Consider the following 27,135-nt stretch of genomic DNA (forward strand, 5'->3'; position numbering starts at 1 on the left):
CAACGACTACAGGTTGTGTCATCAAACGAGAAATAAGAAATAATTTTTATACTTTTATTCTGTCACATACTATAGGCTTGAATGCAACTTAAGTACTAGGAACATATGTTCTTAAACACATAATGTAGCTATTAGAGGATCTTCTGTGGAATATTGGGGTATCCTATGACTGCTCCGTTAGGAGTTCCTAAATGCATACATTGCCTAAATATAGTAAATAACTTTTACACTAATTGTATAAATATAAGGGTATAAATACTCATGGCTCCAAGGGCAAAGTCTCTTTCTCTGCTCTTTCACCTTCATCACACCAAGAATACTGAGCCTACAGTACCTGTGACCACAATCTGTTCATCAGTCGGTACTGTATGTATATCACTTTGTTATTGAATAAACCTGCTTAAGAAGACTTAGAAGCTGTGGTCTTGATTACTGTTTGGTCACTGGAAAAGTTTAGGTATTCAAGACAAAGAATAATCTAACAATTTGTAACGGAAAATTGCATGTTGTTTGGGTTCGTATAAATCAATGAAAACAAGGGGGAAAAGATGCTAGATTCATGGCCATGTGTAGCGGCCATTACAAGCTTTTTTGGCGCCATTACAAGCCATTTTGTCTCTTGTGGATGAGGTAAAGTGGGAGGGACTGTGTATAGGCGGGTACATATCAATGACTGATAGGTAGAAGTGTCTAAGGGGGGGTGGGCTTATTGATTGTTATGGCTGTGATTGATGGATCCAACAACCTGTGGGAGATTTTCATTACTTTTTTCACTCTGGCTAATCAGTTTTTACAAGGGGAAGGGACAAAGATTAGATATATTTGTTTGCTGACGCCATTTTAACTTGTCAGTAGCAGCAGTTACAGACTGATGGGAGTTGGCGTGTGAGACAGTGACAGCTTAGCAGAGCCTGAGATTGATGCTCATTTAGTTAATAGTTTATTTAAGTGCAGAAAATGTACTGTTATGGGGTGGATTGGAGAAGCTGTAGTGACTACTGAAGTGTATTACAGGGGCTGCAGCAGACATTTTTCCCCTGTTCCTGAGTAGAGTATAGTTGATAAAGACAGTTGCCCATTTATGCTACCAACCAAACCTTTTTTATTATCCATTTACCATATCAACTATTATTCTTCAATGATTAATAAATATTGGTAACAAAACCAGGCACTGTAATATAATATTGGGGAAATTCAGTCCTGCTCCACGGGTCTGCCTGCCCAGTGCTCTGCTACTACTGCTGCTGCTGCACCTCTTTGCTGTCCCTTAATCCCATAGTTAAGGTATGTCAAGCTTTGTAATTTTACAGAGTCCATGTATCTTTATCATCTCAGGAGCCTGACTATGACATCCACATGTGCAGTGCGGTGCTGTAACCCCCCCTCCTTGGGGTTCATTTATATGTTTACTGCAACCCCCACAGAATAAACAGAGGTGTTTAAAAAGGTGAATTTATTTTATCAAACCCCCCCCCCATATTTCATGTTATCTTTGGAAATAGTTGCATATTTGAGGAATATACCTATTTGATCACATATGCCCACACATTCTCATTCACATAAACATGTACTGGAAGCTATTTAAAGACTAATACCACACACTGCCCATGTGCACAGCTAAAAAAAGGGAGGCTGTTGGCATGGCATGATGAAGTATCTTAAGTAATGAATACCTTCTACAGACCTAATAGAAATGAAAATAATAATAATAATAAAATAATAATAATAATTATTATTATTAATTACATTAATAATATATATATTTACAAATGCCAAAATATAAATCACCATCTGTATTTGAGTTCACACACACTTTTGCATTTTAACAAACTATTAAACGCTTTATATTTCTTGCATGTGAACAAAGACAGGAGAAAAGCCTTAGTGTTTTAATTAATTTAGATCTCACCTACAAGAATACTGATACATTATATTCACGCGGAGATCCAATATTATTTTTAGTTTAGTTATTAAAATATTTCATTTAATATAATTTTCCTTTAAAGGGGGACTACTCAGGTAGCCCCAGCTCTTCTCTGCTTCAGCAATCAGGGCAGCAGTGCTTCCTTGTACACAGGGGGAGGATCTGAACCCTTCTGATGGGATTTCAGTTCTAAAGAGCCAGTCTCCAATTTAAAAGAAATAGTGGGAAGGAGAGGATGTGTTTGCAATGGGACACACTCACCACTTGATTTCCATCTATCACACAAGGCGAGAAAAAAAAATACACAGCTCCTGGTTTCCAGCACCTGGGAAAGCATCTGTAACCATGTAAATTCCTGCTGGAGGTTACTATGGATCAGTGATTTTTTTTCTGAAAGAAGAGAGGGGAATAATCATCAGGAGAAGGGAGATCTTGAGAAAACGTCAGTCACTGAAGGCAACTTACTATGTGTGGGCATCTAATCTAAATCCTGCCAGTGGAATCAGACAACCATTTAATTAAGCAGATGATCTTGTATAGGAGCTGAAGCTACATCCTTGTCTAGGGGGGGAACAAGAGCAAATCCCACATCCCCATTTTCTCTGGAGCTTTACATTTCAGCACTGAATGCAGGGACAGCGTCCTGACGGTGCCTTTGATGTGTGGAATGATTCTTAAATGAGTTTTCAGTTCTCTCTGACGATCATGCTTTATTTCCAGATGGTGATTATGGCAGGGACTGTAATGCTCGCATACTACTTCGAATACACGGACACGTTCACTGTGAATGTCCAAGGTTTTTTTTGCTTCGATAGTTCCTACACAAAGCCCTACCCAGGACCCGATGAGAGCAGCGACATCCCACCAGTCTTACTCTTCTCCTTGGTCACAGGTGTACCTGTACTTGTGGTAAGCCTTACCTTCATGTGAGTGCTTTGTGTGTGTGTGTGTGGGGGGGTCATTGGGGGGCAAGTAAAGGGACCTCAACAATATATAGTAACTGATGCATTAGAGGAACGACTCAATCCCTTAAAGCTTAGTACAAGTGCTTGCAATAGTTAAGGAGTGTGTGTAGACATATGTGCCCCTTGTTCTATGATTATTATCACTTCAAATGTATTATATATTGAATCATTGCTCTTATAGCTAATGGCGATTTTTAACATTGCATTTTATTTGTACTTTTTTTGCATTTTTCTGCATGACTGTGAAGGTTCTATCTGATGGTTCCTCTCCTGCCATTGCAGGCTGCCTCTGCTGCAGCTTGCCTCCTCCGCAGCAGCACATTCTGATGGCTTGTACTTTCTTTCTAGTGACTGCCCCCTAGCTCATCACTTGCTCCTTTGTGCACAGCAAATCTGCAGTTCACTCATGTTGTCCTGGGTTACCATCAATGCTCATTGTCTTTAGGGTAAAGGAAAGTAATACTGCACGCTTCATACTTAAATGAACAAATCATCTCAGCTGTTGATTTCTAGCCTTTCCACAGTGAAACTGCACATTAACTCCTTTATGCCCTGTGAATAACACAGTATTGCTGCAGACACAGTTAACCTTGCCCTTCCCAAGAAAGAACCTGTCTAAAAATATTAATGATTTATTTCAATCGTGTAAAATAAATGGGTATTTTCAATCCAGATTGTATATTCTTATGGGAAACCTTGTTAATTAACGCATTGAATGATCTGTACTGATTCGGGTTAATCATCATTCATGTTTAACCCCCTCTGCTGCCAGCAAAACCAAATGCATTTCAAATGGCTCTAGCTACTAAAGAGGTTAATGTTTCCAAGAACCTCTGCAATCATCCTGCCACTAGGACTATGCACTTCCTTTATTTGTGAATGAATTGGTCTTTCATGTGAACAGCTAGCATGGTTTTTCACTTGACCACAATGTGCAGAATTGAACAGAGCTGGTAAGGATAAAGGTAATTTGTATAAAGTGCTATGTTGTAATGTGATAAATGTGAAAAGCTTAGTTTTCATTAATATTGTTAAAACAAAAACCAAAACAAAAAAACAAATTATTACAGTATTACATATATTGCAGAATCTGGGATTGGAGGCATCTACTATGTCATCTAGTATAAGAGACATTAGATGATCTATACAGCTTTGGACCATGCTGGTGTACTCTAGAGGGGAGGAGGTTAATTAACTCTTCCTCAGCATAAGTATGATGAGGCAGGTACACCATTAATGCTACACTATATATATACACTGTATAAACTGTAAGATCCAATCAATTCAGAAAACAAAAAAGGGTTGGTTGATCATTTTAAATATATAATTTACGTATACCTGCATGCATTTAGATAAAATAAGAATATGCAATAGTGGAGGATGTCACTCACTCACCACAAAAAAAATATCAGGTAAAGAAAGAGGTGCTTTCTCAATAGAATAAAATAATATGTGTGTGGAGCTTACAAAATCCCAGTTAGAAAATAAAACGCAGGTACATTTTAGTGAAACAAAGGTGTACACACCGTGCCCATGTGTATTTTTAGCACACATCTTCACTTTTCTACAGGTACATTGTAGGAAAACTAAATATCTTCATTGTACAGCACAGTAGACATACAAAAGGCTTCTGACAACTTCATAAAAATAAATTCAAAGCCATGCAAAGGACTCCCAGGGGTGTCAAGAATGTTCCTGGAGACGTAAAAATGTGATAGAAATTCTCTACAGAAACTACAATTTGCATAAAAACAGTTCTATCAATTCTAGAAGAAAGAGCTGGACTCATTTTTTGGCAAGGCTGGATAGCAATTACTTAAAATAGAAATATGATGTTTTAGAGGAAGTAATAGTGTTGCGGTTTATAGAAAGCAACTATAGGAGAAAACATAGAAAATTGGTCTATTTTTGGTACAACAAATATATGAAAGGTGGACAGCATTTGATTTGGAAGATAGAAGTGGTTTATGTAAAAGTTCAGCCTTGAGTAGGCCTGGATTAGCCATTTGCCAAACTGCCCAAATGCCTGGTGGGCCTGTGCCAGGTGGCATGGGTCATTTACCTTTACTGCCACTCGCATTGGGAGATCTGGACCCTTTGTGTGAGGGTGTACACTGTGAGAGTATTAAGAGGATAGTGTGGGGCAGTGTGTATCCCAGTATGGGATTAGCCTTGAGTTTGGGCCTTTGCTTCAACACATAATGGTTTCTAGATCTATCAGCAGAGAGGTTTTGATAATCACACAAAGTAGATGAGTCTTGTAACACTAAACATATGTTGGAGATGTTGCCCTCCAACTTAGACCATTCATGGATCATTGAACAATAGATTCTATAATTAGCTACATGGTGTTGTTTGAACTTAGACTTCCCGTGGTGCGGTCGCTATGCGCGGTCATTGTATTGTAACATATCCAGAAGAAAGCAGATGTTCCCCAAGCTCACTTAGATATACAGTGAATGGATAAAAAACAATTACAAAGACGTTAAACCTTTGCAAAAGCCAAAATACAAGGGCATGGTGTCCTCACCCTGATGGAGCTTTCTAAAGGCCTTTTGATTGAAATATTGGAGACTTGGCCGCATAGTCTGTGTATTGATACTAAAATTGGAGTTAGTTTAGGTTCTTCAACCATTTTCATGTAAGTTACATAATTGCAGTCTGGTATGTTTTGTCCAATGATGAGTAAACAAAATAAACAAAAAAAGGAATCCCAGCACTCCAAACTGCTTCCAATCTTTAGGATACTTTATTAAGCGAGAGCAAACAAAAGCAACGTTTCGGCCAAACAGTAAACAAAATAAGTCATACTACAAGAATGACATGACCCTTTATGTCTGTTCCTGCTTAAAAGTTTCTTCAGCCTAGATATTCATTGTGAAAAAGCTGATCTAAGCAAGTGTAGATTATGAACACCAATAGATCTGGCATGTCTGAATGGCTTTACATGATGCACATGCTCTTTTATTGACCTCAAATGCTTTATTTCTATGTACCCTAAATGATTCTGATTTTATTTGAAATGAAAAGTACTGTGCATTAGGAGACAAATATTCCATCTGTCAGTCTACTTTCCTATTTTATTTCCATTCACATGAGCTATGAGTTGGTTTATACCTTTAGCACCCATTTGGCATTTCTTCCTGGTGGTTGTTTTGTGTACCAGACATGAGCACAAAGGCAGACTCACATGCACCAGTCATAGAATATGTCTCTGTGCTGAACCCAGCAAATCTAGCTGTGTTAATGAATGGAAGATAAGCTCAGGACATGATGTCCAAATTTGTTATAATTGTGCCAACTAAAGGCACAGCATGATTTGGTGCACTAGTGAGGGTACATTACATTTCTTTAAAATAATTGTAAGTGAAGTTTAAGAAATCAAGTACTCACATATGAAAAAGTAGTTGGATAATAAAGTATCAAAACAGAAAGATATCCAATATGATCTTGGCTTTAAGCACCTTAAACAGACATTCAGAAAAGGAATGCAATTACTTTACTGGCATTCTACAGTATGTTTGTACTATGTAACCATTATATACCATTATATGGCTATTTATTGCTTAGCTTGCCACTTTATACAGTATGTAGAGCATTAGTGAGATGGGTGTGCACTGATTAATTGCTTTGTTGTTTTTGCTGCATGATAAATCAATGGAGCTACAGTATTTTAACACATGAAAACACCAACATTTGTACCTTTAAACCAAGACCCTTAATTGAGCTTGTAGAAGGGTCTTCATAGGGTTTGTTAACTAAAATGAGCTTTGTCAGGAGACTTTGCAGCAGAGTTGTGGTTTCAACTCCTTTACTTTTGGTATCCATTATGAATGTCCAAACCCTATGAGGTTCTCCCAGCTTGGCTAGCTCTGTATGATTAAATAAATGACATTTATTCTTATTACATGTTGAATTATGCAATATACAGAGCCAGGGCCAGAAACTGTACTGTTCACAATAAATAGAAAAGCAGGAGAGTTCAAATCACAGCTCTCCAGCAAACTCTCCTGACTACAGTCCCTTCAGTGAATAAACCCTAGATATTTTGCTTAAGCCCACTTAAACTTAAAACCACTGGGCTATAGATAGAAAATATTGTATTGCTCTATTAGTAACAATGTGATGATACAACTACCTGCTTTACATCATGTATTTCATATTTTTTAGCATGTTTTTCTTGTCATATCTTGACGTAAAGCAGTGTTTTCTGAAATGTGACCATACAGGGTTTCTGTGACATTACAAGATGATGCCAGTAATATTCTGTGAATCACAGGGTATGCATAAGCAATATTTATAGAGGGAACAACTGTAGATATTTCCATAACAAGCATTTAATGATTAGTATAGAAATAGAAATGCTTCAAGGAGGTTTAAGATTCCCGACATTCAGCTTTCATGCTTCCAACATAAAACTTCAGATCATGTCCGATTGTTCTAGCAATCCTCTTTATCTTCAAAACACAGCAAAATGTTCTAGAAAGAACAAAAGCAAAAACATTGTGTATAAGAGCTTTGTTATAAAGTTAAAATAATGGATAATTATAAGAGAGGGACAACTTAATGGTAGCACAATGATATGGTATTCTCTGTTTTAGATCACCTAAATTTCATCAATGGTTTATAAGAAAATGGATTTACTGACACAAATGCCATATACTAGTTTTAATCCTATTTGGAACAACATTTATCCCAGGAGCAGCTCAGCTTGGGGTAAATTAAGTGGGGCAAAACACGGCAGGTTGGAGGATTTAAAAGTGGGCATGACATTGGAGAAAAAGGCAGGACTTTTCCTTTTCCTCCTGTTGTGCCCCTAGTAAAGTGACAGTCAAGACTAAAAATTGGTTAAAACCAATTAATGACAACTCTTGTGGATGGTTTAAGAACAGTGGAGATAATTAATCACATCTTGTGAATAATTAAACATTTGTTAGTGCTCTAATACATTGAGTATTAATATCCCTATTAATTAAGGGATAAATCATGTTTTTTTTCTGTCGTTTGCTATAGTTTGATGACTCATATACAACCAATACGAACTAATTTAGAGCAGCAGAAATACAAATATAAATTTGGAATGTTTTTGGTAAACGTAATATGTAATATTTGAGTAATTTGTATTCCTATTCTGATTTATGAATATGCTCTTAATAGAAGAACGAGGCAATGAAGTAGATATAAATTACGTTAGCATTTAGTCTAATTAGTGCAGCCATCATAAAAACATAATGATCCTTGGGATTGGTAGCATTAATTAAACTATGTGTTTCGTAAACATCCCAAGATAATCAGAGATCACAATTAATGACTTCTTCTCGGACAATATTTAACATAGGACAACAAGGGCAGCTGCCCTGGGTCAAGTCTTATGTTCCTCATTTTAAGCATGTGTGACGCATGTGTTTATTGCATGCCAGGGAACAACAGAAACCAGATTTTGACACCGCTTCTGTATGATGATACATCAGGTTTCAATAGCATGCTATTCACAAACAAACCCATATGTATTCGTAAATGCAGCACAACATAACTATGACATTTGTCACCATATGAGAACTCTTAGTGTAGATGTCAAACTTCACTTTACATTGTTGTGTATCCAGAAGGTATATGTATCTCCTCAACAAGGAATGAGACCTAGCTGTGTTAAAACAGGCCTTGTGGAAATCTCCTAGCTAATATCCCTGGTCTCTTCCCCCATACAAGTCACTGCCTCTAGAGTATCTTAAGTCTTCCATAGTATAGCAGGGGTTAATATGGGAATCCACAAGGGAGAAAAAGCTAATCGTGTGAGAAAACTAGATCCCATATACTCTAATCTGACGCTCGTTTCGCCGAGCTGCACCTCGGCTTCATCAGGGCAGAGAATCGCTAAGTGGGAAAGCTGGCTTTGGCACCAGGATTTTAGATATTAAAGGACATTTTGATAAAATCCTCTCAGGAGAATATCATATACAGTTGGTTATTATCATGGACTGGTGGAGAGTGCTTGGGGAACACTTGCAGAATGTTGCCCAGGACCTTGTTATCAAGCCAACCATCACATTTATTTTGTGTTTATAAAATCAATGCTAGGTACAGGGAGTACTCTTCTTTTGCAAAAAATATTTACTGTATAGGATTCAGTGACATATATATGCACCAGCCTCCCTTTCCAAACCACTGTCCTTACTTCTAAGGTCTGGGATCTCTTTTAAGGGAGTTACTGACCTATAGTGGGTGTGCTGATTCGGCACAATCCTTCATAGTATTAGCAGGACAGTTGGGAGCAATCACTGATCTCTTTCTCGTCTAAAGCAGAAGCTCTATAGGGAGACTGATTGCCAAAGAGGGTGTTCAGGCTTTCTTTTATAAGGCGAAGGGTCTGCCGCCCTAGAATTGTTGGTATACTTCTTACAGCATCTGCATATTTCCTGTTGCTATTGCTTGTCTTTTGCATTGGTTACATAATTACATATCATAAATAACAATGTACATTTTTTGTGATTGTGTTACATGTATAAAGCAAGAACGTCAGGTAAAGTGACTTTAATAGGATTTAAAGACGTGAATACACCCATTCAAAAATATTTTAACTACATAAAAACAGTGAAAAATAATTAAATCAGGTACAACATAAGTTTAAATTGGTCATCATGTCTTAGAAACATATTGCTTAGTAAACCATGATGAACGCATCAGATGACTCACCTACCTGAAGCAGGATACTTTTTTTACTATTAAAATCTGAATTTTGAATTGCATGTTAAAAATGAAACAAAAAAAAAACAAAAACTCAGCTTTGACTTTTCCAACAGTCAAACAGAAATGCTATTGACACACCATACATTAATTCCTGCCATGTATTCTGCAACCTATAGGGAAATGAGCATTCCATATACTAGTTTTCACTAAAGGTGATAGTGTTTACCCTTTAAAACAGATCCATTAAGTGTATGCAAACTGTTTTAGTCCCACTTGTAAAAAGCAGCCTGTGTGAATTAGTGAAGCCAGAAAGCCTACCCACGAACAGCTGCCTAATCCAATGTGAACTTATCAATGTGAAGCTGGAATGAGTCCTTACGAAGAGAAACAAAATAAGTAGCATGTGGGGGGTAGAAAAAAATGGAAACCCTCACTAGAAAACTGCACAGTGGAGAAAAGAAGCAATTCAGCTGTTGTCGTATATACATTCTTATATTTTGAGTTACTGGGGATGGTTTTCTGCAGTTTCTTAAATTTACTTAAGGGATAGTCTAATATCCCTGACAACCCATCTAAAGAAATGTATATTAAAAGTTCACTGTGAGCACTTTAGTATAAATTATTCCAAAAGGTGCCTCCCCCCAAAAAAATGTAAGCTCTAAAAGCATCTGCCCTCCTTGGTCTTACTGTACTTGCCACTGATTGGCTTCTGGAAGGAGCCAGTCAGTGGCAAGAAAGTGCCCCCAACAAATCAATGGCAGGATTTGTACTCACTGAACCAGTGCTGGAGCTGACTGGAGGTGGACATATCACATGTAAGGATATATGTTTGGCCAAACATCTCCTGCAAGGCATGAAAAGGGGCAAATACTATAGAAAGGATTCTACAGAATCCCCTGATGCATTTGCAAAATTGGACAAACGAACATTTAAAGGGACCACTCAGCTACCATATGCATTCAAGTAAGATAGTAAGGTGAAGTCCTATGGTATGAAACACATATTAGTGTATGGGTGAAAATAGTGTATTTAAAAAGTAAAACTGATTAAAAAAAAGGATTACAACAAAAAGGTGAAATACAATATAAACAAAACCAAAATTACAATTATTGAAGCTCACATATGAGTCAATCCTGACATTTTATTGTTGAAGGGCATTATATCCGCAGCACCAACATGATTAGGATTCAGGACACAATATGACTGAATTGATAGCGAGTGACACTTTACACTTTTTTTTTTTTTTTTAACTATGACCTTGTCTGCGAGTATCCTAATAAATGATTCAGAAACACTTCCATCTGCAATTTTTTACATGCATCTACATATGTAATAGACACTGAAAGGCTTGAAAAAAAGATAAAAACCACTGCTATATACATGGTAGCACTTTGGGGTGTCCTGTCCGTGATCACTTGTTGTACAATGGAGGCTACCAATCGACTTTTGAGCTGGCTGACATCGTAGCCCATGTTTAAATGTACACATTAGACCTCAATTAATGAAACGCCCTGTGTTTACAGCTAAATGTGGAAGCTTTCTCCAGAACGAATGCTGCTTATCTGACAGACAGAAAAAAACTGTCTATAAAAAGAATAAAAGTATGACTGCTTGATACCATGGTAACAATTACTTTAAAAAGTACCAGAATGCTCTAACACGAAATGCCCCTCCCCCGAAATACATTCATTTATGGAAATTTGTTTTTTTGTTGTTTTTTTTAAAATATATTTGAATTAAAAAATGGAGTGATAAATAGTTAGCAGACTTCCAACCATCCGCAGCCAGACTCAAAAGGTGCACCAAAGGTGCAAAACGTTTGGCATACTTGTGGAGATTAGCTACCTTGTGTATTTTCTACCTATATTTTGTTAAGCAAAAAGGTTTTAGGAAAATTATTTGCTTTTCTGTTACTTTTACTATTTCATTTTGCATTAAGGGGAAATAATGGGTTAAAGCTATATTGTTTGGAGGGAGGGTAGGATGCACAATTTTCCCTCAGAAATCCCTTTTAAGAGGTGCTGAGGCATGGCCATTGGGCGGCGCGGTACATGCACGCCGGCCGCTTTAATTTCATTAGGCGCTGTTTTTAGTAGAGGGGATTTTAGCATTTTTTATTGGATGGCATTGTAGTAATGTAGCACGTGATATCATCTACTAACTTGTAGATGTTGTTCCAAAATGTCATGTTTTTAATTAGGGGCAGAATATGGGCCGCGCTCCGCCTAGATCTCCCAGTCCTAAATGATTTGTTATTAATTTAGCAATGTTTGATTTGAATAACAGATGGTCCATCTGTAAGTCAGTCAGACGCCAAAGCATACTGTATTTTTCACGTTTAAAGCTTAGGAAGTGTATGTGACAAGACATTTCCAATAGTTTAAATCGTTAGTGTAGTATTACAGTTTTCCTGAATGTTTATGTGTTTGCTCATTACCCTTTGCTGTGACATCAGTAAAAATACAAATGAATAGCAAATGTTTTGAGTAGTATACGCAAGGAAATACATTTTACAGAAATACAAATACAGTTTGCTCAAACTCAAGTATCATTATAAATGATGCAGTTTTGGTGCAGAAATTGATATAGATATGATGATGATGATGATAATAATGGTATATATTGTGGTCTAAAAAATGGTCATTCAGGTGTTTATACGTGGTAAATAGCGCTGAGGTCAGTTTAGACAGTATAAAACATACTTTCATGGGAAGCTTGTTTCATAATAAACAAGTAACATTAGATTAATATGATTAGTTTAAAGTACTAAAGAACAGTAGCAAGAAACGTAACTTTGATTCTTAAATTGCAACCAGGCTCTGAACGGGCAAATCAGGCAAACTGGGCAAATGTCAGGTGTGCTGGTTCCCAATGGCTCATCCCACCCACCTATAGTGTGAATACTGTGACTGTATACATGATTTATTGGCTGCTGGCATTAAAATGGCACTAATTTTATCTAATACCATTCTATTTGCCAGAGGGAGGGAAGAATTACTAAAATAAGACATGGATAATTTGTACCCACTCCACAAAAAATATATATGGATATTTCAACAAATTAAAGAACCATAATTGATGGGTTTTTTGGATTAGCTTGGAAAAAAATGCATGCCTTTTTATTTACTCTACTGCACTATGGTGTTCTACAATGAGAGCATTTTGCATTTAAAAGATAAAGAATTTGATTAATGGAAGTCGCATACTGTTGGAACTTTTCCAAATTCACATGGTGCTTTTATTGAGCTGCTAATCAAAATAGAGCATCATAAGAATGATTTAATCCCTCTGAAAGAGACGCAAATCGATAAATGTTTTATAATGAAGTTCATGCTTTATTTGGAGTGCATAATAGTTTTGTGCAGCAAATACAGGGCAATTGTTCATAGTTTGAAGTCTAGACGTAATACATTTAACGATTAGAAAACATTATTAATTACAATACCAGACATTAAACAAAAGTCAGACAACTGATTTGTATTAACTAGCCGGACTGTTTGAGGGACATTATGCTTCTCAAACAAAAAAAGAGAGTTTCTCCCCTAATAACTAATCTGTGCTTTCCAGCTGGATTGAACATTGACTGTTGTATGTTCCTAAAATAATGTCCAGGTGATTGGTGTTAACTCGGTCATTGAAGGTCATCTTAAGCAGATGCCACTGAGACCTAATCAACAGCGTGCAATGGACCTCCTGGACATCATCGATGAGCAGAAGTGCAGGGTTTATTCTACTCTTTGAGATGGCTTCCCCACCTTTCTTCTTGATTCAGTTGTATATACTTCTATGACTGGGGTAATTTCCGGATGCCTGAAAGAAAAAGTATTCTTTCATAAATGTAAATGTAATTAAATGTGGTTAAATACATCCACACATACATTATATCTCACAGCCACTGGTCACTTCATGTTATCAAGGATCAGGCATCTTTATCTAGCATGCTAAAACGTTGGTCTCACAGTAAATCAGTAGCCAGCATGCTCTTTTACCTCCCCAAAATGTGTTACCATGGTAAAAGCAGTCAAGTGCTCCCCAACATACACACAAACACTCTTACACATACACGCAGTCTCATCTTGCATGAGCCTATGTCTAGAGCAGCTCGCAGTGCCCTTCTCTGGCACGATTAGATCTTACCAAACTATGACCTACCGACATTATTGGCTTTTCTCCAAAGAATATTCCATGTTTAAATACAAATATTTAACATACGTTTTGAATGTTTAACAGTATACATGAGACTCCCACTGCAGATATGGACAATGACATTGCTGCTCCATGCTTAAATTTCTTTAAAAATGAAATGACCAATATCAGTTGTATACTTTTTAGCCTGTCCCAGGCCTCCTCATTTAAGTAGTGGTGGTATCTATTTAGGAGCTTGTGATTTAACATATCTCAAGAAGTCATTATGTCTTGCTCTTTAAATCTTTAGGAGCCAGAGGTCTATACCAGAGAAAATAAAGAACACCTTTGACGTCTCTATTCTTGTCATGAGAGAATTAAGTGTCTTACCACTAGCTCTAAAAATAACTTCCGTGAGCTATCAAGGCTGATGGATACGTAACTGTTGGTTAATCTCTAATTAGGTTTAGTAATAGGCATTAATTGATTGGGAGTTCTATTCCTTCTAATAGAGTCTACATGTAATCAATTAGATTGTTGCAAATGTATGTATTGCAGCAGTTCAGATTTATTGCTTGGCCAATTGTTACATAAGCTGCAGAAAGAAACACCAGTCACTATATTTTCTTTCCTGTGAAGAACATATTTCTATTTTTCTTTATAGTCTGTGAGAAGGTTATGTTTCTAGTGAGTAGCCTTAGCCTACCTAACAAGCCTTACAATTTGTAGACCCCTTATTTTTTAATAATCTTTGGTTGAAAATGTGTATCATGATGTTATGATGTAAAAACATAATATGTATTTCACAATATTTTATGCTATTACCTGATGTATTGTAGGAAGACACATAGAAAAAGTAATACAACATTAACTCTCTCTATGGTCGTGGGAGATATTGGTCACAGTGGGCAAGATCCAAGAATTGGTAGCTTCCTGCTGACAGATCCGGTGTAATGACACTCATGGTGTAACTGCGATTGCCGGTTACACCAGAATAACGAAAAATGTCTAAATGGAAATAACCCTTTTTTTACCCCCAAGCCAGTTCAAAAGAAAAAATAGTGTAGCATTTTTCTCCCTTATAAATAAAAAAAACCTCCATGTAGGGTATTATTCTACTCAGGGGATGTTGTTGAACATCAATCAGAGGTCTTTTTATCAGTGGGACATAACTTGTGGATGAAATCATAAGTAAAATTGCAATTTTTTTTTTTATATTTAGGTCATACTAAATGACAGACTATGCAAACCAGCAGTATCAAGAGAGATTCCCATCTATCCTTGAAAAACAAACAGTATATAATTTGTGTGCGTATACTAAACATGGAAAATGATACTTATGCTAAAAATGGCAAAAAAACATCTGTAACTTAGGGCTAAACCCCCTGTCTCCCAAAAGGAATCAAACGCTTATAAGGGAACAAATAGGATCAATAGAAGACTGCAAACATGTGTACATGGTTTTGAGGACATTCATTATTACTGTCATTAGATTTGGTTTACTCTTCTCATATGAACACAGGTAAAAAATAAATCAATAAGCAGGTCTGACTATTTTTATATTCTTAAACATTTTATTCTGTATACATACAGTAATAATTTACATTATGTGATAAGGCAAACAATAGCCTCATATATTTGCTTTATACCATATTAGATTGTCACCTGTTGTCTGTGCATGGCTTCTCCTGCATACTGCGTTCTAGGATATAATGGGTTGCTTTAAATCAATGATACTAATAATAAGAACCTTGGTATTTATGGTTTTTACTAGTTAATGGAAAATGTTATTATTTTAGATTATTGGAATGGCTCAAAAGCAATATTAATTATCCAAATCTGGCTATTCTACCGTGGATCAAATGGAGAGTGTATGTATATTTATTTTATTGAGAGTGGGACATGATTTTATAGATCTTGTAAAGAAGCTGCAAAAATCTTGCTGTAGGAAACCAAAATAGAAAACTCAAAGTGCCTGCCAACTCAGAAAGGATTTGGCTCACCCCATCACTGCAGGCTGGAAACTGCTTAATAGCATGTTTCAGCTGCAGTGAGATACATTAATTTGATTTGTTCACATTATGGAATTAATAAAAAATGTTCAAATTGTGATTTCACTAACATTTTTTCAAAACACAAAAAATGACTTAGCTGAGAAAGAAACTATAGCCCTGCAGCCACCCTCCTCCTTAATGGTCTGACTATTCTTGCCACTGATTAGCTGCTTAAATAAGCAAATCAAAGAGAGGTAAGTGCTTCTATTGAAATCGATGGGAGTGCTTTCCACACGTGCACGTGGATCTAAATAGACCCATCAACAGGGTTTGCCGAGCCAGTGTTGGAGCAGACTGATGGTAAGTATATCACGTGCAAGGAGAAGCGTTTGGCCACATTGTGGACACAACGGAAATTTAAAGGGACCTTTTAGTTATCATATGCATTAAAGTGCACATGATGTGTGGTGTTTCCCCTTTAATATCACCCCAAATATATACTTAAGTTACTTCCTCACAAGAGGATTTAAGATACAGGTGATGGAGTAAACATGAAAGTTTGATGGTGCAAATTCATTAATATTACATATCGCTAATGGACATAAATAAAATGTGATTTTGGGGTTTTGGGAGTAAGAACTTGACTTTTTTCTCATTTATAATACTACACCATTACTGTTGCTTTGACCACCTTTACTCTTTACAACACTACTTACTGTTCTAGTTCTTTATAATAACATATTTTGTATATTAGTTAATGCTCTATAAATACAACATAAGGAAAAGCTGTTTTATTGTAAAATGCCTCCAAAGTGCTATATACAGGCATCAAGAAAATATTGTCATTCAATATACAAAGTGTATTTCCAGGTATTTATTTTTTGTTTACCAAAAGACTACAGGAGCAAGCAAAAAAACAACATAAAAATGTAGAAGGTATTTTGGAAAGAATGAGCTATAATTGTCTTATTTCAATACAAATATGTAAATTGGATAAAAGATAAATTGTCCAAAGAAATAGAATATAGAATAAATAGAATTTTGTCCTTGATCTTGTCTCCTAATCAGCCTTAAGTCTATCCCATGCATGTTTAAATTATGTCACTCTAATAAACTTTACCGCTTCTGCTGGAAAGTCATTGTATTTATATAACCATCTCAACAAAATAAACTTTTCTTTATTTTTTCATTTTTTTGCCTTTAGATGTTCATGGTAGTTCCAGAATAGTAAAGTTTACAATTAAGGATGGGATAAGGATTAAAAATGTTATTCAATTTTTAGTCCAAACTTTTACCCATTCTCCGGAGAGGTTTTACCCACAGTGATTTGTGTGTGAGATATGGTACTCTAAAACATTTCACTTAACCACCTTATGTATAGTCTTGTTTTATGTATAGTAAACAGTACACATTAAGAGGGAATCATGATCAGTTAATACATGCATACAATGCTAAATTATGATGCATTGAACACAGTGGAACATGGATTTTTATTGAGAATGAGGCACATTGTAATTTATGGAACATTGTGAGCTCATTGTCAAGAAGTAAATATAATAAAATAATTAACAGATTCCTAATCCAATATGTGCTGTCACTCTGTTCACTATATTTTCTGGCAATTAATATTTTATTACACATTGTTTGGTGGATTTTTAACCTGCTTCCTGGTGCTCTAAGGCTAGGTTTCCACTTGGGTTTTTTTTTGCTAAAAACGCCCATAATAACGCCAATTCAGCCACACAGCGTTTTTTAGTGAAAAAACGCTGCGGCCAAATGTTAGCTGTTCTTCAATAGGAAATCGCACAATGCCATATCCACTTGGCGTTTTTCTGTAACTATGAAATCTTGGCATTTTCTCCAATAGAAGTCTATGGGAGAGAAAAAGCGCCATGAAAAAGCCATGTGGGTTTTGCCTTGGCGTTTTTTATGGCGTTTTTTTCCACAGTTACAATGCAGAGGATGGACCCAGTATCTGTGTGTCCTACGAGAAATAGGCTGGAAACAAACAGTTTCATACAAAACAAAGTTCATATTGAATTTTACACCATTTGGAACAAACATGCCATTACAAACAAACATACCCGACGCATCAACTGGATCCTGCGTGCCAAAAGCAACAGCAAACAATTTGCACCATCATTTGGGGCCAATCTTCCTAGAGGAGCAGACATTCGGAATAAAGCATGCCTTACAATCCACAGAAAAGAGACAAAAGGGTCCGCCGGGGCGTGTTTAAGTAGAACTCTACCAAGGAAATGACATCAGGAGGGGGCAGATACTTGCCATCTATCCTAATCCCTTTTAGCTGGGTGACAATTCTAACGTGTAAAGGCTGGAAAGACTGCCTAAGGTCAAAAAAGCAATTTCCACAGAAAGGATAAAACGCCAGAAAAAACTCCAGAAAAAAATGCCAAAACGCAGGTAAATGCAGTGGCAGTTTTCTTGGTGTTTTTCTTGGCGTTTTTCATCAAGAAAGTAACACAGGACAAAAACCCAAGTGGAAACCTAGCCTTTTAAATTTAATCACTACTTTAACAGAAAAAATGATATGTTGGTAGTTTATATTCACCAACCTGAACTGGATGTTAATCATCTACATTCTCACTTGCATTTAATTCTAAGATTATTGCATTTATTCTGTGATTTCAATTGATATGTTAATGAAAGATTTAGGTTTTTCACTAAGAAGTTGAGTGGTCAGGCAAGTAAAGTGTTAACTCAAATGACCAGACTCGACCGAGGTTGCACTCACAAAACAACTTGCAATATTTCTTAAAATGCAGGTTGTTTACGAGGAAATGCATGTGCTTCTGACTTTAATGTTTCCAGGTTCAGGTAAAGGCATAAGATTTCAATTAACTGAGAACTCCCAAACGTTTGAACTGAACACCGTCTCAATATAGTTAATTAGTAAATAAAGAAACTGGGCCCCCAGGGTGCCTATTAAGCAAATAGATATGCAGGATAGACTATATAGTGTGCACTCAATATCTCATCAAAATACCTCTTTGTTGCCCTCTTTAAAAGGCTGCAGAGACAATACCAAAATGTACCATGTAATGATGTTTATTTTCATGAAAATGAAAGCAGAAACTAAATTATTTAATGAAGTAAAAAAGCAGAATATTCACCAGTGACGTCTTTCGTGGCAAACTGCCTGTCCCAAGTCAGGAGGAGGAGGAGGATTGAGTGTGGGGCTAGCAACTCCACCCTGTAAAAACACATCTTGCTAAAGAAAAGCTCAAAACAGGAATAACAGAGACTTTAAGACTCGAAAAATAATACTTTTCAACTAAAAAAAACACATGATGCTGGGTGGTAATAGCCGAGTGGAAGCCACTAAGCTGACGACCCTTGTTTTGACTAGGAGAATTGACATTGGCACGTGGAACATGACTGTATAAGAGTCATAAAAAAACAGCAGGTTGCAGCAAAGATGAGGGTGAACAACCTCACCCTACTAGGCTATAAAGAATACTTTTACAACAGACTTCAGAAAATACTAGACTTTCTAGACAGAGATATCACCATTCTTCTTGTCTAACCTAACGCCAAGATTGGACATGACAACACAGGATACAAACAAGTTATGGAGACCAATGCGCTGGTAGAGGCGAGAGAGAATTGGGAGAAATTTACAGACGTGTGCACTCAGCAACCTGGTCATCAGAGGCAGCATCTTTCCTCACAAGCAGATCCATAAGAGTACGTGGATATTGCTAGACAGCATGACAGAGAACTAGATAGACCATGTCTACATTAGCAAGAGGTTCAGGGGATCCCTGCGGGAAGATAGAGTTAGCAGAGAAGCAGACGTGGCGTTCGACAATTGCCTGGTGGTGGCCAGACTGAGCTTGAAGAACAACTGGATAGACACGTCAGACAGAATAGTGAAGTACAATGTCAGCTTTCTGAAGGACTCCAAGACCACAGAAGAGGACTGGGGCAGGTTGACAGTACTACAGGAGTTGCTTTTGACATCTGGCAGAAACTGAAAGAGACACTTAGATCATCATGCCAGGAAGTGTTGGAGTCAAGAAAACTTGAAAGAAACAGAAAGAGGATCCCAGCAGAGACCTTGACCAAGATAGAAGACAGAAAGAAGAAGGTAGCAGTCAAAAACAACAGGACAAGAGCAGCACTATGTGGACTAGCTGGCAACAGAAGCGATTGTCTGGGAAGCTCAGCAAACCAGAATGTCACATCAAAGACAAGCAGGGAAAGACCATCACAGTAATATAACAGATGAACATATGGGCAGAGCACTTTGAAGAGGCCACTACCACCAAATTAACCAGACATCATCCCAGCCAGCGACGACATCAAGTTTACCTGTGACAAGTCACCCAGAGATGAGATCAAGTCATCACCCTGATGAAGAACGGGAAAGCGGTTGGACCTGACGACATCCAAGCAGAGGCCCTGAAAACAGACCTAGATGCTTCAGTGGAGATGTTGTACCCCCTCTTTAAGAAGATATGGGAAGAAGATAAGATGTCTGCAGACTGAAAGGAGGAATATCTCTTCAAGATCCTCAAGAAAGGGAACATCAGCAACTTTTTCAACTACAGAAGAATCAAACTCCTGTTCTTGACAGAGAAGGTCATCAACCGCGTCTTCCTCGACAGAATGAAGGATACCGTTGATCCACAGCTACAAAATAAGCAGGCAGACTTCTGGCAGGACAAATCATGCACAAACCTGATAGCAATGTTTTGAATCATGGTCAAGCATAGTCATAGTCAAGCCCTTGGAATGGAACTCCTCATTGTACATCAACTTTGTTGACTATAAGAAGGCGTTTGACATCATAATGCATTATCATGACCAGCCCTACTTTATAGTAAACCTAGACGGCTGCCGTAGGGACTGACATGATGTAAGCGCCACCACCAGATTTTCTTCTATGTTAGTAAGCAAGTTAATGCACAAAGGGTCACCAGAAATACTGTTTGCCCAGGGAGACTGGAAGCCCTATGGTCAGCTCAGTGCTCTGTCATATTTCACTTGAAGTGGCTTACAACTAACTAAATAAACCCTTATATTATATGCAATCTTAAAAAAAATATACACATTATATAACTCAACTTTAAATGGTCAAGTTGCACTAAGAAGCCATAGTGGACTCCTACAACCTGGGGTGTCTCTACACAGCAGGGACAAAAAAAGCCAGTACTGCATGAGGTGACTCAAGTGAGCAACCCCCAATTTACTAATGTTCAACTTCATAGGTAATGCAAAAATCAAATATTTACTGAAATACTTTTTTTCCTCCTTTGTAAAATTGTATATTTTTTTGTCACAGACTCTTATACAAAACTGTAATGGGAATACATAAAAATAAAACTGACTTACATATGAGGATAAAGTCAAATTATAAGGCGGTCCCCACAAGTTATCTTGTAACCTCAAGCATCTGATCAAGGTTAGGCTGTTCTACTGGGAAAATTCACATAAAATGCCCTTGTTTTCATTTTTGTTCTCTCTCTGTTGCTCTCTCTTGAAGGGACATGGCAAGTTGTTCAGCTGTGCTGATTTTAGATGGATATGTTGGTATAGCAACAAGTACAAAGTGTTTTCTCTGATTATAGCCCACATTGAGTATGTAATCTCAAAATACCGAGATCACAAAATTCCCTCACAGAGTGATTAGCACAAACCTTTCCAATATACCTGCTGTTTCATACACTTTATATATTTGCATAGATTCTACTAATTTATTTGCATTCAAAACTACATGACCAAAAATAATTTATGAACAAAGATACTGATCAGTTTTTACAGGTTTTTAAACCAAAGAGGGAAAGCTCTTAATCTGTGAGTCACCATATTTTTTTTTACAGAAAATGGATTGTTTTTGGTGACAGAAAAAAATGGTTTATTAAATAAACAGTGTGATCAGTGCAGGGGTATAGCAGGGATGAGTGACTCTTCTCACATTCTCACATTCTGCAACAGGAATCCATTAAAAAAATCACTAAAATTATAATAAATAAAATGAGCTAAGTGATGTCATTGTGACATCACTCGCATTAATAACATGTTCAAGAGGTCCCTAAGAGGACCTCTTACCATATTGCACTGATTACAAAAAAATACAAAAAATAAGAAAATAAAATAAAAAAAATTATAAAAAAGATAATAACAAAAAAGAAAACATCCTTACATCCCATTGCCCTAACACAACATCTAAAAGGTATAACCCCCACCCCCAAACCCGTTAAGCCTTAAGTATAAAAAATACTACTACTACTACTATATGTAAGGGATGGATATGGCACTCTAGAAAGAAAAAACACTAAGGAGATGCAGCTAAACAATGTTGGCCAGGTTTCTCTGCCCACACATACCCTGTGCAAAAAAAAATCTAAGCAACACAGAAGTGTTGGTGAAAAAGAGCGCAGGAAATAATTTCTGCGGCCACCTTTGACAGTGATTGGTGGCCAAATAGCTGCATGAAGAAAGCCCAAATACCCCTGATACCATAGTCTGGGTTGTCTGCTTTATAGAAATATATACTTTTGTGGGTATTTTTGGTTTATTTGTTTAAAATTAGAATTGTAATCCCAGCATACCTAATGTAAAAATTCTACGGCTTTGTAATGAATAATGTACACCTTATAGTATGTTCCCTATAAGTGCTGGGACAGTATGGAAATTCTATATCAAGTAAGTATTTCTGAAATCAGGACACTTGAATTGATAAACTTGGAGGGGATTTTACTTCACTTTACCTAATTTTGTGAGGATTCAGAGGGGAAAACATATAAAAAATAGTTTTTTTTTTCTAATTTTTGCTAGTTTTTACTAAATTTCTCATCCTAAATTTTCAGCTAATTATCTAAAAAACAATCTATAGTTTATTCGCAGGAAAGGGGAATAATCGCTGGACCGACATAAAAATGTCAAAATTGCTTCGGGACTTGAGGTACCAAAAACCCCTGGGACTAAAGGGGTTAAAGCTTTAACCCCAACACGTTTACTGATTTGTAAAGTCCACGTGAGTTCAGTGACTAATGTGACTCATGGAAGAAAGAGAGGCCTATGATGAAGAATCTTTAACATTCATTTAACATTCAAAATAAACAAGTTCACGTCACAGTGCTTTCAGGCGATGATATCCATGAAGAATTGCGTAAGTAAATAATAACCCAACTCAATAGCTCAAACAAATGTGTATACTACTATTTAAGATCCTAGCAAATTATCAATATAAACCTGAATCAACTCTGTTTGCTTAGTTTACGATTTTCTAATATCCACAAACCTACTCTAACACACTACCTTGTGCAGAGTCTGAGCTTGGCTTTAGAGCTGCCAAGCTACTACAGCAGGGTCATATTACATTCACTGAGCCCCACCTTTAGGCCATCCTTGTTTGTAGAATTAAGATCAGCCTGGGGGGGTCTCTTGGGCCAGCCCCTGCTTGATATTGATTCATATGGTGATTGACAGCTTACACAAATATTGGTAAAAGATCTGTCTCAGGGTGTCCTATGAACTCATTATCAAGTTACACTAAGTAATAAGTAAAGCCGTTTCTATCCACTTATGCTTCTAAGGAGGAATAAGATGAAAAAAACTGTTCCTCAAATATTCAAATGTCAGCATAATTTATAAACTTCACAAGTTCATCATTTTTAACAACTGCATTTAGAACACCCAATAAAATGTTTATTAAAAATGTCAATTTACATTAATTAAATATTTATCTTCATCAAAATATTGCACTCACATGTATTGTGGAGTTCTTATCTGCAGTATACTGTGATAAATGAGTTTGATTGTCAAGATGAAAAAAAATATTTCAATAGAACTCTCCTAAACTTTATGACTGCTGTGATTCATTATTTACAATGCAAGTATTCAGTTGGTCAAAAACATATGCTGATGTTGTAATAATAATGTATTATTAAATAATAAAATAAATACTTTTGGGAAAGAACTGAATGGACAACTGTTGAATGAGGACACATTCTCCAAACTGGACCCAGAACCCATAGGCATTTGTAAATATAAAAACTGCTCAATTGACAGCTGAGGGACTTTATTTAATGGGCTATCTGTACTTGTGCTCCATCTAAGGTAAGGGGATCACATGGAAATTTTAAGGGATCTCTCAGCTATAATAGGCATTAAAGCTCATATAGTGGCTGCAGTGTCCCTTTAAATTATCTGTTTAATAAAGCAATCAAATCCTTTTAATTATTGTTATCATAATAAAACAATCAGGGCATGTTGAGCTGCGACGGTGATTACTGAAGTTAACAATTTTTATCATTTTCTATAAAACCTTAATCAAGATTTGGATTGATGGGTTGGTTAGTTATTATAAAATGCCATTGATTTTTCTTTCAAAACATAATTTTCCTTTTAACATTGTTCATTTATATACTGCTATTAATGACTGGGCTCCCTGCCACTAAAAAACCCTTTACTGGATTTATTATATTCACATAATTTTATGTTTATTTACAGTTTCATTTTTTTTACTAAATACTTTGTATTTCAAATACATTATATTCCTATTTGTTTAGTAAATTGAATTTGTATTATTAGTATATATTAGTATATTGAATATGTATGTATTAGTTACTACAGTTCCAGCTTTAGTATAGTATAGCTAGAGTGCATACTTTTCTAGTTTAAGGGTCCTGAAGAAAACAATCCCCCAAACCGTATGGAAAAACATTTTTGTGCTACGATGTCTACTTCTTATAATAACTGCAGAATACTATTATTATTATGGAAACTTCTATGCCTTTCCCGCTTCATTTTCCATCCAACCAATTGTAGTTTATGAGTAACATTTTTTAGAGAACCATTTAGATAATCAATTTATATTTTCGGTCTTAGTCATGGGGGGGGGATGTGTTGCTACTTGATCTTTTGGTCAGATACATGAAATGGTCTAATTGTTTAGGTTGCTGGAAGCCAAAGTATATATATATTTAATATATTTTAGGTATGTTTCACTAAAAACTGATTTATCCTCCTGTATCAAAAACCATTTACTTTTTCTGATGTGCAAATGAGAATGTCTTTTCCCATAAAATCCTCATAACTATCTATGACGATGATACATCCATTGTGTTTATAACATAGTACAATCTTCCTGGTGAGAAGAACTCCAGAAGGCACTTTATTAATTACAACACTTTATTGCATGTCACATTCTAGTTCACGTCTAACTCGTCACACAAAATTGCACTGATACATCTACAGCACATAACATACTAAGCTGACTTGTAGCACTTGCCCTCAAATGTCCCCTTTTTGGCATGTAATTGCCATTGAGTGCTTCCTAACTATTTCCCTGGGAGCACAGTAAGCCATCATACATAAATGTATAAGCATATATGTCATTAGTTACATTTCTATCAGACCTCGTAATATTTAGAAAAATACAGTTGTGTGAAAAAGGAAGTACATCCTCTTTGAATTCTATGGGTTTACATATCAGGACAGAATAACAATAATCTGTTCCTTAGCAGGCCTACAAATTAGTTAAATTAGGTGAGTAAATTCATTTGTAAATACTGTTGATGACTCAATTAGCACTGTGACCCGCAGGTAAACTGTGGCCACAAAGTGATTATGGTGATGCAAGCAGAAATCTGTAATTGAAACAGAAGTTACAGCAGTACCAAAGAAAGCTACAAGCTCTTCTAAAAAAAACCCCAAAAATGTATATAATTACAACTGTTGAGGGGGGAAAAAGTAGACGTAAAACAGAGACACCAACTAAATTCATATTAAATTCTACGAAACATCTAATTTAAATGACAAGACTAAAAAGAGTCTGACAGAGTTGGCACTCACAACAGACACAACAGCACACTGAAGGGAGATGCAAAACAATCCTACAAAAGAAAGCACTCTAAAACAATAATCCCAGTAGCATCCTGTATGTCCCACAAAATTAACAAAAAGAGTAACCCAGAAAAGCACACTCGCAGAACACATCGCTGGCTGAAATGTATACTTTGGCCAGGACGTTTACTTACAGAGTATGGGCACAACTATTCCACACATTCCATTCAACACATCAAAAACAACACAATTCAAACCTCCTTAAACCGCAAACCAACAGACAGGCCCAGTTACGAGAGCAATAACTTACACCCAGAACACACAAGAATATTCATCATCTATAGCCAACCTTAACATATAATCACATTTGCCCAATATTTTGCTGACCAAGGATAAGATGCAAAGTTAGCGGATGGTCGAGTAAAAAGAGCACAAACTCTACGTGAGTGTAACTCATGATGTGTGTACGCTTTCCCAATACAGTACTATATGTAGTCAAAGTTGGACAGTCCCTAAAAGAGCAAATAAATTCACATAGATATAATGTGAATTGAAAAAGACAAATATACACATGGGAGACAACTTCTGCCAAAATGGACACATTATGAATTATCTGAGAGTTGCCATATTGATTAGGAATTTAGGGCTATAGAAAGGAACATGTTGGAATATGTTTATAGATAAAATAGTCTTTATTCAGGTTTAAACCATGAGAAAGATTTTATGTCACACTATTCACAAAATTGTATACAGGATTATAGTGCAGGACAGTTTATAATACCAAAAGCGACTGTTTGTGTTAGATGTTACAACTCACATAGACACTTTTAATCATGAATTTGCATCCCCCTGACAACACTGTGCTAATGCCATATCAAATCCACACTGTACCTAGCTGCACTATATACTGCAGATGCTTGTGCAACCTCAGCTTGACCTCTAAAACGCATCAGTTAGCCAATAAAGGTCTTTACGTTCATGTACCAGTTTGTACGTCCAGCCTCACCCGATATGCTGATGATCGCTGTGATTCGTGGTGCGTAAAATGTTTATATGATACCACAACCCTGTCCATACATGATATTAACACAATCTCTCCCAACAGAATAGGGCAGAACGTTGGCAAATATTTTAGTGTATTTTTGTCTCGGTCCAAAAATGCAAATAAAAACCCTGGTGACTTTTCCGACTGTTACAATAATGAGTATGTGTTTTTCAGATCTGTAAATCTCCTTCGTTGTCCTTGGTGCTTTTTAAGATAATTATCATACACAAGCAATGTGTTGTGGTTACAAGAAGTTCTTTTTCTCTAGTAAGCAGCGAATGGGAACACGGAACACATTTACATATGAACTTTAATTCACACCATAATAATTATATTTAGCTAGCAGTGCTTTGTCCCCACAGAATTTCTTTTCAAGAAGATTTCACCTTGGTCTTAGTGTGAAGAAATAATACCCATTTATGCAAAGAATGAAAATTAGTTGAGAATTCAGCTTCTGAACTAATAGGCTTTTGGCTTTTGAAGTAGTTGCAGAGTTTTCCTATTATAAAGGAAGTCATTTCTTAACAATGCTATTAAGATTTCAATTCTAATTACTTGGCCTAATGTAAAAAAAAATGG

General features: G+C 36.4%; 1 protein-coding gene across 1 annotated transcript in view; it reads left to right on the plus strand.

The window, feature by feature from the left end:
• Positions 1 to 2,153: 2,153 nt before the first annotated feature.
• PLPPR5 (phospholipid phosphatase related 5) overlaps positions 2,154 to 27,135 on the plus strand; it is a 72,305-nt gene continuing 47,323 nt past the window's right edge. The window contains exon 1 of the mRNA XM_053468711.1: positions 2,154 to 2,833. Coding sequence (XP_053324686.1) covers positions 2,603 to 2,833 — 231 coding nt within the window. The 5' untranslated portion in view covers positions 2,154 to 2,602. The remainder of the gene's footprint in view (positions 2,834 to 27,135) is intronic.

The sequence above is a fragment of the Spea bombifrons genome, chromosome 6 (assembly GCF_027358695.1).
Source record: "Spea bombifrons isolate aSpeBom1 chromosome 6, aSpeBom1.2.pri, whole genome shotgun sequence".
NCBI classification, from domain to species: domain Eukaryota; kingdom Metazoa; phylum Chordata; class Amphibia; order Anura; family Pelobatidae; genus Spea; species Spea bombifrons.